The sequence below is a fragment of the Histomonas meleagridis genome (genome assembly GCF_020186115.1).
Source record: "Histomonas meleagridis strain 2922-C6/04-10x chromosome Unknown contig_52, whole genome shotgun sequence".
In the NCBI taxonomy this organism is placed as follows: domain Eukaryota; phylum Parabasalia; order Tritrichomonadida; family Dientamoebidae; genus Histomonas; species Histomonas meleagridis.
Window position 1 is genome coordinate 8,517 of NW_027150895.1, and position 12,406 is coordinate 20,922.

General features: G+C 28.7%; 4 protein-coding genes across 4 annotated transcripts; 2 read left to right on the forward strand and 2 right to left on the reverse strand.

Annotated features, from left to right (window-relative positions):
- Window positions 1-450: 450 nt before the first annotated feature.
- GO595_007381 (uncharacterized protein) lies at window positions 451-1,050 on the forward strand (the record flags this gene model as incomplete). Its single annotated transcript, XM_067920839.1, has 1 exon — window positions 451-1,050. One exon carries the CDS (start codon window positions 451-453, stop codon window positions 1,048-1,050), a length of 600 nt encoding a protein of 199 aa, XP_067772441.1.
- Window positions 1,051-5,094: 4,044 nt separating this feature from the next.
- GO595_007382 (minor tail protein) lies at window positions 5,095-7,068 on the reverse strand (the record flags this gene model as incomplete). Its single annotated transcript, XM_067920840.1, has 1 exon — window positions 5,095-7,068. The coding sequence occupies one exon, from the start codon at window positions 7,066-7,068 to the stop codon at window positions 5,095-5,097; it is 1,974 nt and encodes a 657-aa protein (XP_067772442.1).
- A 1,535-nt stretch (window positions 7,069-8,603) lies between these two features.
- Window positions 8,604-9,206, reverse strand: GO595_007383 (DDE-domain-containing protein; the record flags this gene model as incomplete). The annotated part of the gene is made up of 1 exon (XM_067920841.1): window positions 8,604-9,206. One exon carries the CDS (start codon window positions 9,204-9,206, stop codon window positions 8,604-8,606), a length of 603 nt encoding a protein of 200 aa, XP_067772443.1.
- A 1,705-nt stretch (window positions 9,207-10,911) lies between these two features.
- Window positions 10,912-12,165, forward strand: GO595_007384 (serine/threonine-protein kinase/endoribonuclease IRE1; the record flags this gene model as incomplete). Its single annotated transcript, XM_067920842.1, has 1 exon — window positions 10,912-12,165. The coding sequence occupies one exon, from the start codon at window positions 10,912-10,914 to the stop codon at window positions 12,163-12,165; it is 1,254 nt and encodes a 417-aa protein (XP_067772444.1).
- Between the last annotated feature and the right edge of the window lie 241 nt (window positions 12,166-12,406).

Below are 12,406 nucleotides of genomic sequence, written 5' to 3' on the forward strand. Positions count from 1 at the left end.
TGAATCTTCCATTTGAAGATATATTAGCTTTACAAGCATTTGATTTATATCCGAATAGATTAGTCGGTGATATTGAATTAAAGTTTTATGTTATTCAAAATGGTTTAGTATGGTGTCAAGTAGATCCACGTAAAATTAAAGAAGTTAAAGAATTTTTAGAAGATTCTACTATTAATGCTATATTTAATAATTTACCTTTATTTACTCATGGTTTTACTCAAATAGGTAATTCTGCTAATATTACTACTACATTTAAATGTGATACTGAAACTAATCATACTATTGATACTGCAACTGAGAATGTTTCTTTATATTGTACAGGTTTAACAGTAGTTTCATGTAAATCTAATATGTTTGGATTTGGAGTTAAAGAAGAAACTTTAAATAAAATAGCTCAAATACTTCAACAACCTGGAGGTTTATTAATTCCTTCACAACAATTAGATTATAATGCATTTGCTTTTAGCTGCTACTGAATCTGGTATACAATCTACTATTAATATGCCTTTATTTAATGTTACAACTATTACAGTTGTATTTCCAAAACATGCTAATGATTATACTTGTTTTGATAATCCTATTTATAATAATGTACAATTAACTATTGCAGGTCAAAATTATCCTGATGAACCAGTAAGTACTTTAGGTGCTAGATTTTTACAATATCAATTAGTTGCTTCTGATTTAGATGGTGGTATACAATGTACTAAAGAATTCGAAGATTCTTTAACTATGGATAGAAATGATTCTAATGGTACAAGATATAATAATACATTAAGTGATGCTACCTCATTTATGCTTAATATACAATGTGAACGTTCACGTGGTGGTTACGTATTCGACGGCTTATACTCTAACGGTCAAAACATCCCGATACAAATTAAGGGGCAACCTATATATACTCAAGCTAACGATACTTATTATAATGTTGATGATACTGGAAATCATCCACCTCCTCCACAATTATTCATTTGTCGTGATACTTATTTCACATTAGATTTACATAATGGATTGAAATATTATGCTAATGGTACTCCTGATGGTTATTAAATAAAAATTATTTAAAATTAGATCTCAATTTTATTTATATTAAAAAAAAATTAGAAGTATTTTTTTTTATTTACTCAATTTTGGTTGAGTGCTTCTTCAATTTGTTCATACATCGTATGAACCATCTCCGATTTTATATTCGGTCCATGAGTCTCGATCCAATCATAAAGAAGATCAAGACTTCCCGGTACTAAGCATTCCAGGGGTTCTCTAGTGAACTCTCCTGTGCCCCAATGCACCTGGAAAGACACCACCCCATTCTGAATGCGTGGCGCAGAGATGCTTTGAACTGGATATTCCATTTTTAGATGTGAGGTGATTCTGAATATTTCAATACAGTTAAACTTTTTGATATATTTTTTTATTATTTTGAAACAAAACCCTTTCAAATATTAAGTACTTCGGTTAGGAATTAAGAAATATACGATCATAAAATTGAATAGCGATTATGTTGTTGTATGAAAGTTTTGATCACAATGACTTTTTGAACTGAATAAAGACTGTACTATCAAATATTTTTTTGTTTAAATAGTTTACTGATCGTATCCCATGATCTCGAAAATTAATTTATATCTTAAGTTAGTACATAACTGTAAAAATTGAATCTATCGTTAATTCAAAAGTGGGAAAATACGATCAAAATCAATTCATTTTTTTAACACTGATCCCCTGTCCATAAAAAATTACATAAAAATCATTATACATTTATTCATTCAAATGTGTCACCTTTCGAACGTTAAAAAATATTAATGACATTAAGTTTTTATTTATATAACATTTTGAGCTTGATCATTTTGATTTTGAGGCATTACTGAGTTAGCATAATTTTGTAAAACATCCAATTTATTTACATAAGCATTATAATTGTTAAAATCATCATTAAATATTTGATTTAATAATTCCATTTTAGATATTTGATAAGCTTGATCTAATTGTTCAGGTGTTATATTTTGTAAAGGATTTATTATAGTAGGATGATATTTTTCATCTATAAATTTATAAATTTGTTTTCTTAATAAATTATGATATTTATTATACACAGTTACAGTTAATGTTATTACATTTTTATTTTTTACAATAGAAAACGAAGGTTTAATATTTATAGCACTAAAATCACAATCTTTAAATTCTTGTGCAAAGCACGTATAAAGAGATTCCATTAATAATAATGAATTGATTTTATAAAATTATTTTATTTTATGGAAAACGATATTAATATTGATGCCTTAGATAATATGATTGATTATTGTTTATATAAAAATAAACCTAAATTAAATGAAGAATTAATAAGTGAAATTCATCCAGTGGTGAATGTACCTTATAATTCTTTAAATATAGCAGTAGGTAGACAAAGAAGTGGGAAAACTCAATGTATAATTAGAGAAATTATTAAAATTAGTAATATTAGTCCTAGAACTCATTTATTAATTTATATTAATAAAAATGGATTAGAAAACGATCCCACTTTTGAATCATTAAAACCTTTAATAAAGATTACAATATTATATGTAGCTGAAAATCAAGCAGAAGATATAGTTAAAGATATATTAAAATGGATACAATTTTATAATGAAATTAAAAATAATCATTGGGAAAATAAAATAGTAGATAATCAAATATCTGAATTATTTGAAAAAATTATATATTAATAATTTTAATAATTTAACTTTACATACTATAATATTTTTTGAAGATTGTGCTAATAGTCCTTTATTTATAAAACCTACTAATTATTTTAATCAATTATTTACTAAATTATCTCATATTCAATGTTCTGTATTTTTCGCTGTACAATTTTGGAAATCTTTACCTGCTGAAGTTAAAGCTAATGTAAGTACTATATTTATATTTCCTAATTTCTCTAAACAACAATTAAGTTATATGATAGCTCAAATACCATTGCTCTATACTAAAGATCGAATTTATTCAGTTTATCAAAAACTGACAGAACATCAAAAAATAATCGTCGACGTTAATAATCAAAAAATAAAAATTGAATAAAAAATGAAAAATTAAAATTCATTATTTTTTAATGTTAAAAGGCCAACAGGGTATAGATAATGAAATAGCTACTTATCTCAATGTTCTTGGTATTGATATGACTGCTGCTAAAGAAAACTTAAAACAATGGAGAAATAATCAATCCAATAAAACTATAAATGATCTCAATAATCAAATAAAAATATGGCGAACATTAAAAACAACCATTATAGATGAGAATAATTTATGGGACAATATATTGACGTATTTACAAAATATTCAACATCCATTTTTTGAGGATCTAGCCGCATTTCATCCAGAAGTACAAAAGGATGATGCTTTGGAAGAAACAGAATATGAAGATCATTTTTCATCAGTGCAGCCAACAATAACTATCGACGACATTAAACCAATTTTGTCTATTGAAAATCCACCATTGGGTTATGAAAAAGTGGACGGAAAATATCAAAAAAGATAAACAAATACCAAAAGTTTACCACCACCTCCAAGACCTCATGAATATCAAATTAGAACTCATGATGGTAAAATGTATGATTTTATAGAAGATAAGAATAAATATAAATATACTGGAGGAAGTAATGTTATATTGGATGAAAATATGGATACATTAGCTCATCTTATTCTTGATTTAAAGAAAGATGTAAAAAAAATTAGAGAGCTTCAAACAATAGAAGGTGCAAGAGAATTAGTTGAAAAACATAATAAAGATAAAAAAGGATCCAAGATATCATTGGACTGCAATTGAAGAAGATATAAATAAGGATGGTATTCCAGATGTTATAGTTGCAGATCAACATAAAAGAGCAAAATTTGTAAATGGATGGACGGTTAAACAACATGACCTATATGAAAGTCAATATATAAGATTTTTACAACAAAAATATGGTAGTCCACAAAATAGAAAACTTTTGAGAGCAAAAGGTCAACATATAGAGGATTTCGATGAATTTATTAATAAATATATAAGAAAAGTTTCATATGATGATAATATGAATTAAATAAAGCTTTAGCTATAGATTCTATCGATTTCTTTGTAGTTATTTTATCATTTATTTTTGTATTAGTATAGGCATAAAATAAAAATCTAGACCTAATTTCAACTGCTAATAAATAACAATATTTTGTTTCTGTTTTAGTGGTTTCATCATAACCAGAAAAAAAATAAATCCATTTGATATTCACCATTATTACCAATATATTTTAGTTGATATTTTTTTATTTCTTTTTATAAGGAAAATAATTTATATTAGGTTTAAATTGTGGATCTAATTTTGAATAATCAATATGATATGGAAGTAAATAGTTATCAAATAAATATTTGTTTTTCGAACGAGATTTGAAACCTGTGTTAATATAAGGTGAATTCTTAGAATCTTCATAAATATTATAATTTCTATATATATTGTCATAAGGAAATTTACTAAAATATCGTAACAAATAATTACTATAAGCAGAATCGAATGTAAATACGTTCCCAATTTTATTATCGATTATTTCAATACCATATAAATATTCTTTTAATTTTTCACAATATTTATTAAATTTGAGAGGCTTTTTTTTAGCTTCAAAAAATTTGCGTGCAAACATCTCATTCAATTTTTTGATAATCGTTCTAATATAATATTCATAATGCTCTGGGATTGTTTTTCCTCCAATTTTTCCATTAATAGGTGTAATTTTTTCAGTTTTGATAAAAAGTTTAATAAAATTATATTTAAATTGCTTATAATCGTCAAATTGTTTATTTTTAAATTGTTCATCTGTTGTTCTTTCTAAGCTCACATCTATATAATAATTAACTAAATTGTTGTATGTTTCAACTAATGGCTTTGTACCAGTATTAAATTCAGGTGTAAAATTAAACTCCCTATTATATTTTTCATTCAGAAAATTAATAAAATTTTGAAGACTCAAATTACCTTTTAATTGTGAATTTTGATTATTTAATTCATTTTTAATCAATTTTTCGAATGAATCTTGTATTTCTCTTCTTCTTTTATAAACCGGATCCATATAAAAAAATAAAATGAAATAAAATATTTTTTATTCTTCAAATACATTTAATAAATGTTCATCTATTTTACCTGTTACTTTACCAACTATTGAATTTAATATTTTAGTAGTTATTACTAAATCATCTGATAATTTATTATTATCAAATAATACTACATCACCAATTTCATAATCTGTAGTATTATTTACTTTAAAATAAAAATCTCCATGTGTAGCAAAATCAATAGTATCTTGTAAAATTTCGATTTCTCTTTTAATAACATCACCTATTGAAGCTTTATAACCAGTTTCATGTTTAGCTACACAAATACCTAAATATTCTTTATATGTACCTGTTGTTTTAACTGATGGAATACAATCAGTTGATGAAGTATTTGTAACATATTTACCTTCATTGGTTAAAGCATAAACATTACCTGTTAAAAATACTGGTGAACCAATTTGAAATTGTGTTAAGTCTTCTGAAACAGGAGCATTATGAATAATAGTTGTATTTATTTGTGCAAGACCTCCAGTTCCTTCGAATGTATTAAATGTAGTTGCGATATAATATATTGCACTATATGTATCAAGATAAGTACCATCATTTTGTTTCTTTTGTGTTACAGATTCAAAATATAATCTTCCATATTTTTTATCTGCAGTAGGTGTACATCCATAAATTCTCCATAATAATTGATATGTATTACCTGATTCTTCAATTATACTGTGAAATAAAGTTAATTTAGTAGATTCTAAACTAGTGAATTGACCAGTACCGGATTTTATATTTCCTGTATTATCAATACCATTAGTTTTTACAGAGTACATAATTTGAGAGCAATTTAATTTAGTACAACCTATTGCTTCAAAAGATGAGGAGTAATAAAAACCATTTCCTTGTTTTGGTTGGAACTCAAGATAATCATCTAATGCTGTTATTCTCCAACTATAATCATTTCCATAACCATCACTAGTATGCATATCTATGTGAGGACCTGTTTCTAAAACACCATCGTTTTTAATAACTGCAATTGAAGGAACACTAATATCTAAATTTGAAGCTGAAGGTCCCGAATTTAAAGCAAAACCATTAATTGTTGAACAATGAATATCTTCTGTATTTGAACCTGTAGGAATATCTGTTAAATCATTATAACTATGTGTATGATTTGTTGCAGCATATTTTGTATCATGATTATGATCTTTTGAAGCATACTCTTCATGTGTATGTTCTGAGGGTGGAAATTTTTCAGGTTTATCAGTTAAATCATTATAACTATGGGTATGTTCTGAAGGTGGAAATGTTTCAGGTTTATCAGTTAAATCATTATAACTATGAGTATGATCTGAAGGTGGAAATGACTGTGGTTTATCATTTAAATCAGTATAACTATGAGTATGATCTGATGAAGCATAGTTTACATGTTCATGATCTTTTTTAGCATAAATCTCATCATGATTATGATCATTTAAAGATATTTCAGATGTATCTACATTATTTATAGATGCACATTGAATATTGCCATTACTACCAAAACTTAATAATGTTCCAGTTTTTGATTTAAAATCTAATGAATTAGTATTAGCAGTTATTCTCCATGTATTATCTTTATCGTAATCTGTCTTATTATGCATATCAATATATTGACCAACTTCTACAACACCATCTTCTTTTAATGTGATAATAGCTGGAACATATAATTTTGTATCCCATTTACCACCTTCTGCAGTTGATAATTGAAAACCATTTAATGAAGTAACTTGTACATTCCCATTTACTGTTAAATCATTATTTATTGTATTATGTGTATGACTTTTTGTAGAATATTTTTCATCTGATTGTGATTTGTTATAATATAATTGTGGGATTGTAATCGAAGTTATAGTATTAAGTTTTTCTGTTATTTGATCATTTGTAGAATAATTTTCTAAAACTTCTTGTAAATCATCTTGGTCAATAATTTCAGGAGCAGCAATAACATTAGTTTTTATACCTTTTGTAGCATTCTCAATACTAAACATTGATAAAAAATGATTTTTATTTAATAAATTAATAATAATTCTAACATAAAATATTCTGGTTCAATTTCTTTACCATTCATTTCTTTAAACCATATTTTAAAATTTGGTTTTCTACTTTTATATTCATATTTCTTATATTTAGTCCTGTTTTCATTTGTATAAATACAAAAATAATCTTCATAATGATCACGTTCAATGAAATCAGCATGCATTGAAACATCAGATACTAAATATTCCTTAAATTTACACTTACATTGTTGTACTACTATATATCTCCGATTTTGAGAATCCACAAATTCAGGCGGAAAACGGTTTTCTTTTTGCGATGTACAAAAATACGTTTTAGTCACAGGTTTAAGCATTTATAAAAATAAAGTTTGCCATGAGACCAAACAATAACCGTCGTTTTTTGACTACTAACCTCCTGGCAAAGATAAATTGAATAGGATAAATGTCCGACCAAACATAACCGAGGACAATTCGTGTTGGTTATACGAGGTTTTTGATAGGCTTATGTTAAAAGTGATGCTAAAAGTGCTATCGTTCCTCTCAAAAAGTTCCCCGTTCTCTCAAAATTGAATGCTCATTCAAATTATCGGACGAATTGTATAGCTCACAAAAATCATATTGATTTTTGTAGCGAGCAGGACGAGCACACTCGGGGGATTGGAGGGGTCTGAGGGGTCCGAAGGGCATCACCGGAGGCCGAAGACCCCTCCGATCTCCCCAGTGAAAACTTAAGGTCGGGAATAATCACGAGGACCCTAGGGGCCCCGCCGGGGGGCGGGGCCCCTAGGGTCCTCGTGATTATTCCCGACCGCATTATATACCTACCAAAAACACATTATTCAAATCATAAATAAATAAAAATTGATACTTATTTTTCCCTACATTTTCAAATATGATTATAATTATAATTTGATTGATATGATATCAGAATTTTATTTAAATTCTCCTGCTGAGTTCTGAAAAAAAGTTGTTAAAATATGCATATAAAACATGTTTTCTTCTACCAACGATTATTTTTCATACAAAAAGTATATAACCGTTCTTTTTTTTTTTTTTATTTATTTATTTTTATTTTTTTTTCTTTTGAATATCGCAAATCGTTCAGTTGAAATAAAATGAATTCATCAAAATCTAGAGTGGCATCAATAAGGGGATTGACTCGGTAAAAACCTAGTTGACCCATGTTATCTTTTGAAAATTAAAAAATTTTAAACAATTTTTTGTCGAGATTTTATAAAAAAAAATAATCTTTTATTCATAACTTTGTTCTCTTCTTATTTTTTGATAAGACCAAGAAATCTGGTGAATTTCTGAAGTGCCGTACTCGATCAGCATACCTCTCATCAACCTTGATGTAGAGGATATTGTCATTCTGAGAATATTCTGTTAGAAGTCCTCCTTTCCGAAAGGCATTTACAACGCATCTTGGAACAGTAGACATTATATATTATGAATCATAAATCCTTATAACTTCCCATGTTTGAGGAGAAAGTGTTGAATCAAGATATATGTTGGCCATTTTTCCCTTAATGATTTGCAAAAAGACCGATGTCAAAAAATTGCAATTGATCGCTCGAATGCAAAGGAATATATCTAAGATATACATTGTTCTCGGATAAATAGTCATCAATACCATCGGTTCCATGGCACGAACACCCATCAAGGATTAGAATTGCTGGACCATCATATCCAGTTATTTGTCGTCTTATTTGCAAATCTTTCAAGTAACAATCATCCAACCATTTCTTAAATATCCTTGCATTGATATACCCAGTATCGCTTTTGGAATATGTTATTTTATCTGTTGTGTATCCCAGCTGAAGTAATTCCAAATCAACTGTTTCTCTTTGAATAACAATTAGTGGCTTGATAACTGAACCATCTGCAACTATTGCAGCAATCATTGTGTGGTGATCCACATTAACATCTTGCTCAATTGGAATTTCATTTCCAACATATTCCATCGGTACAACACAAGAAACATCGCGATCAAGTTCGCGTCCACCAAAGCCTACTTCATCAACATTTACAACAAATGATGCTGGTATTGGAAATTCAAATGTTTCATGAAATTGCTTGAACCATTCATCTATTTGGCTTTCATCGCAGTGGACACGATCTGCTTCCATTTATGTCCCCTTGATCAACCTGAATAACTGCGAGTTAGATATCATATGCCTTACAGATTCTGGAGTTAGAATCATTTCGAAAGCATTAAAAACGAAATTAACTGTTCTTTGTATTGTGCATTGGGTCTTCTGGTTATATTGTGAAGAAATGTAACTACTTAATCTTTCCATTTGTTGATCATTAAGTATAGATGGATGCCCAATATTTCCAGGTTCTCCATTCCACTTGCAATAAGAACTTATTACATTAAAAATCCTTTGTTTAGATACACCAAAAAAATCTTCCCAATGTCTGACATCGAAAGTTCTCTTTCTTTTCCATTATAATAGAGGTTATATATTTGCTCACGCTTTGAGGATGCATTAGAGTTCCATTGTAATATTTCATATGCAATCTTTGCTTTGTCCGGACAAAACAGATAGACTGCCCCAAGGTCTAATTGATCAAGAGTACACGGATTCTCAAGAATGCTTCTGCTGTGTGGAAACTGAAAGTATTCTTCGGGTTTCTCCAGCATCCGAACATTTAATAAAGTGAAAAAACGCTAGAAGATTTTGATCGTATCACAAATTTTAAATGCATCAATCTCAATTTTTAACTTTTTCAAAACTTTGTCAATAATAATTTGTCACAGTCAACTAGGTTTTTGCTGTAACTCTGTTTGTATTTTTTGAAATTGGTAACGAATGCATAATATACCTATTTGAAAATTCAATATTTTTTAGAATTAACCTATATACATTCCAGGATAAGATAAAAACATTCATTGGCCGACGAAAGCACTTTCGAATTTCCAATTTTTTGTCTAGACGATGAATTCTGAAAAAACTCACGCGCTAAGAATTATTTTTATCTTAACATTTTAAAATAGCAGCAACTTTATGGATTCTATCTGATATTACCTATATATGATGGATTTAATTCAATAAAAACAGAGCTTTTATATTGAAATTAGGATGAAAAAGATTTGTATAGTTTACTCATGTCGAATTGCTGATGATTTTTTTATGTTTTTTTGCTCTACCATTGATGGTAATTTTGGATGACTATATTCCAAGTTCAGAATTTTCAAATGAGTGGAGTGGGAAAACAATGGGGGACAATGTTTTTATTGGAACAGCAGATGGATGTTTTCATTGCATTAATATTATTACAGGGGAATTAATGTGGTCTATAAACACTGGTGGCTCAGTATTTCGTTCGTCTGATAAAAAACAAAGTGCTTTTATACCAACAATTGATGGATTTTTATTTCGATTTATTGAAGGTTATGGATATCGTCGTGTCCCTTTATCGATACGTGATCTTGTATTTTTTTCTCCGTATCAAACTGACACTGAAATATACTTATCTACCAAGTCTGTTCAAGTATTTTTTATTGATTCCAATGGCAAAATAATATCAACGTTTCAATCCACCTCCACCTCGACTGGGATACCATTTAATAGAAGCTGTGTCACAGTTGCACGTGTTGATTATATTTTAAATGTTATTACTGATAATGATAATAGCAAATTAATCAAATATTCTTCATTTGAAATTCTATCTGGAGCACCGACGAGTGGGCCTATTCATCGGGTACAACTTAAAACCACTTTTTTAGGCTCTATTACCATATCAGTTAATGATACAATAATTTCAAACTTAAAGTTAAAAGGATTTCCAATTTGTGTAATTGGCTCTTTTGACAAATTTAAGTTTCGGATGAGTTCCAACGATGAACCATTAGAGCCTGAAACGGCCACAATGGTGATCATCGAAGGGATTCAAGTTGTTGTACCCTCCGTACCACTTGATAAACTAAAGGAATCCGACGTGCTCGATGACAACATCGACTTAGGCATCATTAATGAGAAACAGCCATTCTTTGCATTTCGTTCGTTTACATTTGCAAATGGCGAATCACTTGACGACGAACAATTTCATTATGTTATCATCTCTAAGAAATTTTCGTACAATTTTTTTTCTTTAATTTGTTTTTTAACATATTCTGCGATGCGTATTATCCAATATTTAATGAAACGCTTAAAAGACACAATAGATGCGTCAATACGTATCATTGTAAATGAGAATAATCCTGAAATAGGAACATTTAATAATGCAAATTGTAGTATTGTTAAAACTAAAAATACCGATGAAATAATATTAAAAGCGTTAAGCGAAATGAACATCCCTGGAATACCTAAGATAATTGCGTATGAAATTGATGGCGATGAAACGACAATAGCTTTACAACCTGTTGTAAAATATAATTTCAAAAATTTCGATGCCCAAAATTTCTTACGTAAAACAATCGAAACACTTTCGTCGTTGTTTAAGTATGGATATGTTCATGGATCTATACGACATGATTCATTTTTCGCAGATGTTGATGGTAACCCATTAATTGGAGGCATCGAAAACACTGCGCATCCTTCAATCGACGAAGAAGAGCGTGCTAAAGATATATACTCGATTAAAGAAGTTTTATCTTTGTATCCAATTAAGGATTACCTTTTGGATGACTTGTTAAGTGAAATGGGCCTTGATGATTACAGAGAACGGCCAACGCCTTCTGAAATACTAAGGCATCCGTTCTTTATCTCGGGGCTGCAAAAGCTGAACATCATTTCACACGCAAGTGAGTTTTTGCAGTCAAAAAAGGCTCGAGAAAAGCAATTGTTACAAATATTCGAATCACAAAGTAGATACATAATCGGACTGAATTGGATGAACTTCTTGAATAAAGAGCTGGTGGATGAGGCAACAAAACATTGCGATTATTCAGGTGAATCAATCGCAGATTTAATTAGATTCATGAGAAATAAATGGGCACATTCGCCAACGTTGCCAAAAAGTGGTAATGATAAAGCAGAGAGAGTGTCGGCTGATGAATACTTCGCGTTCTTTCATAACTTGTATCCTAATCTGTTTTTATATTTGTATTATTTTATTGATAAATATGAGGTTTTGAATTAATAAAATAAGAATAAATATGGAATAGAAATTTAATGTTATTAATAAATATATATTATAATATTTATGGTAATTTTTTCTTTTAATATTTGGTGTTCGTACCGACTTTATTTCCATGAATAAACATATTTATGGATCAAACATAATGGTTTAGACGGTTTAGAAATCTCTGATGAAATTGGTTGCGATGCAACGCCTTCCATTTTGCGGTTTATGAGCGATATAGATTTGAAAGGAAAAAAAA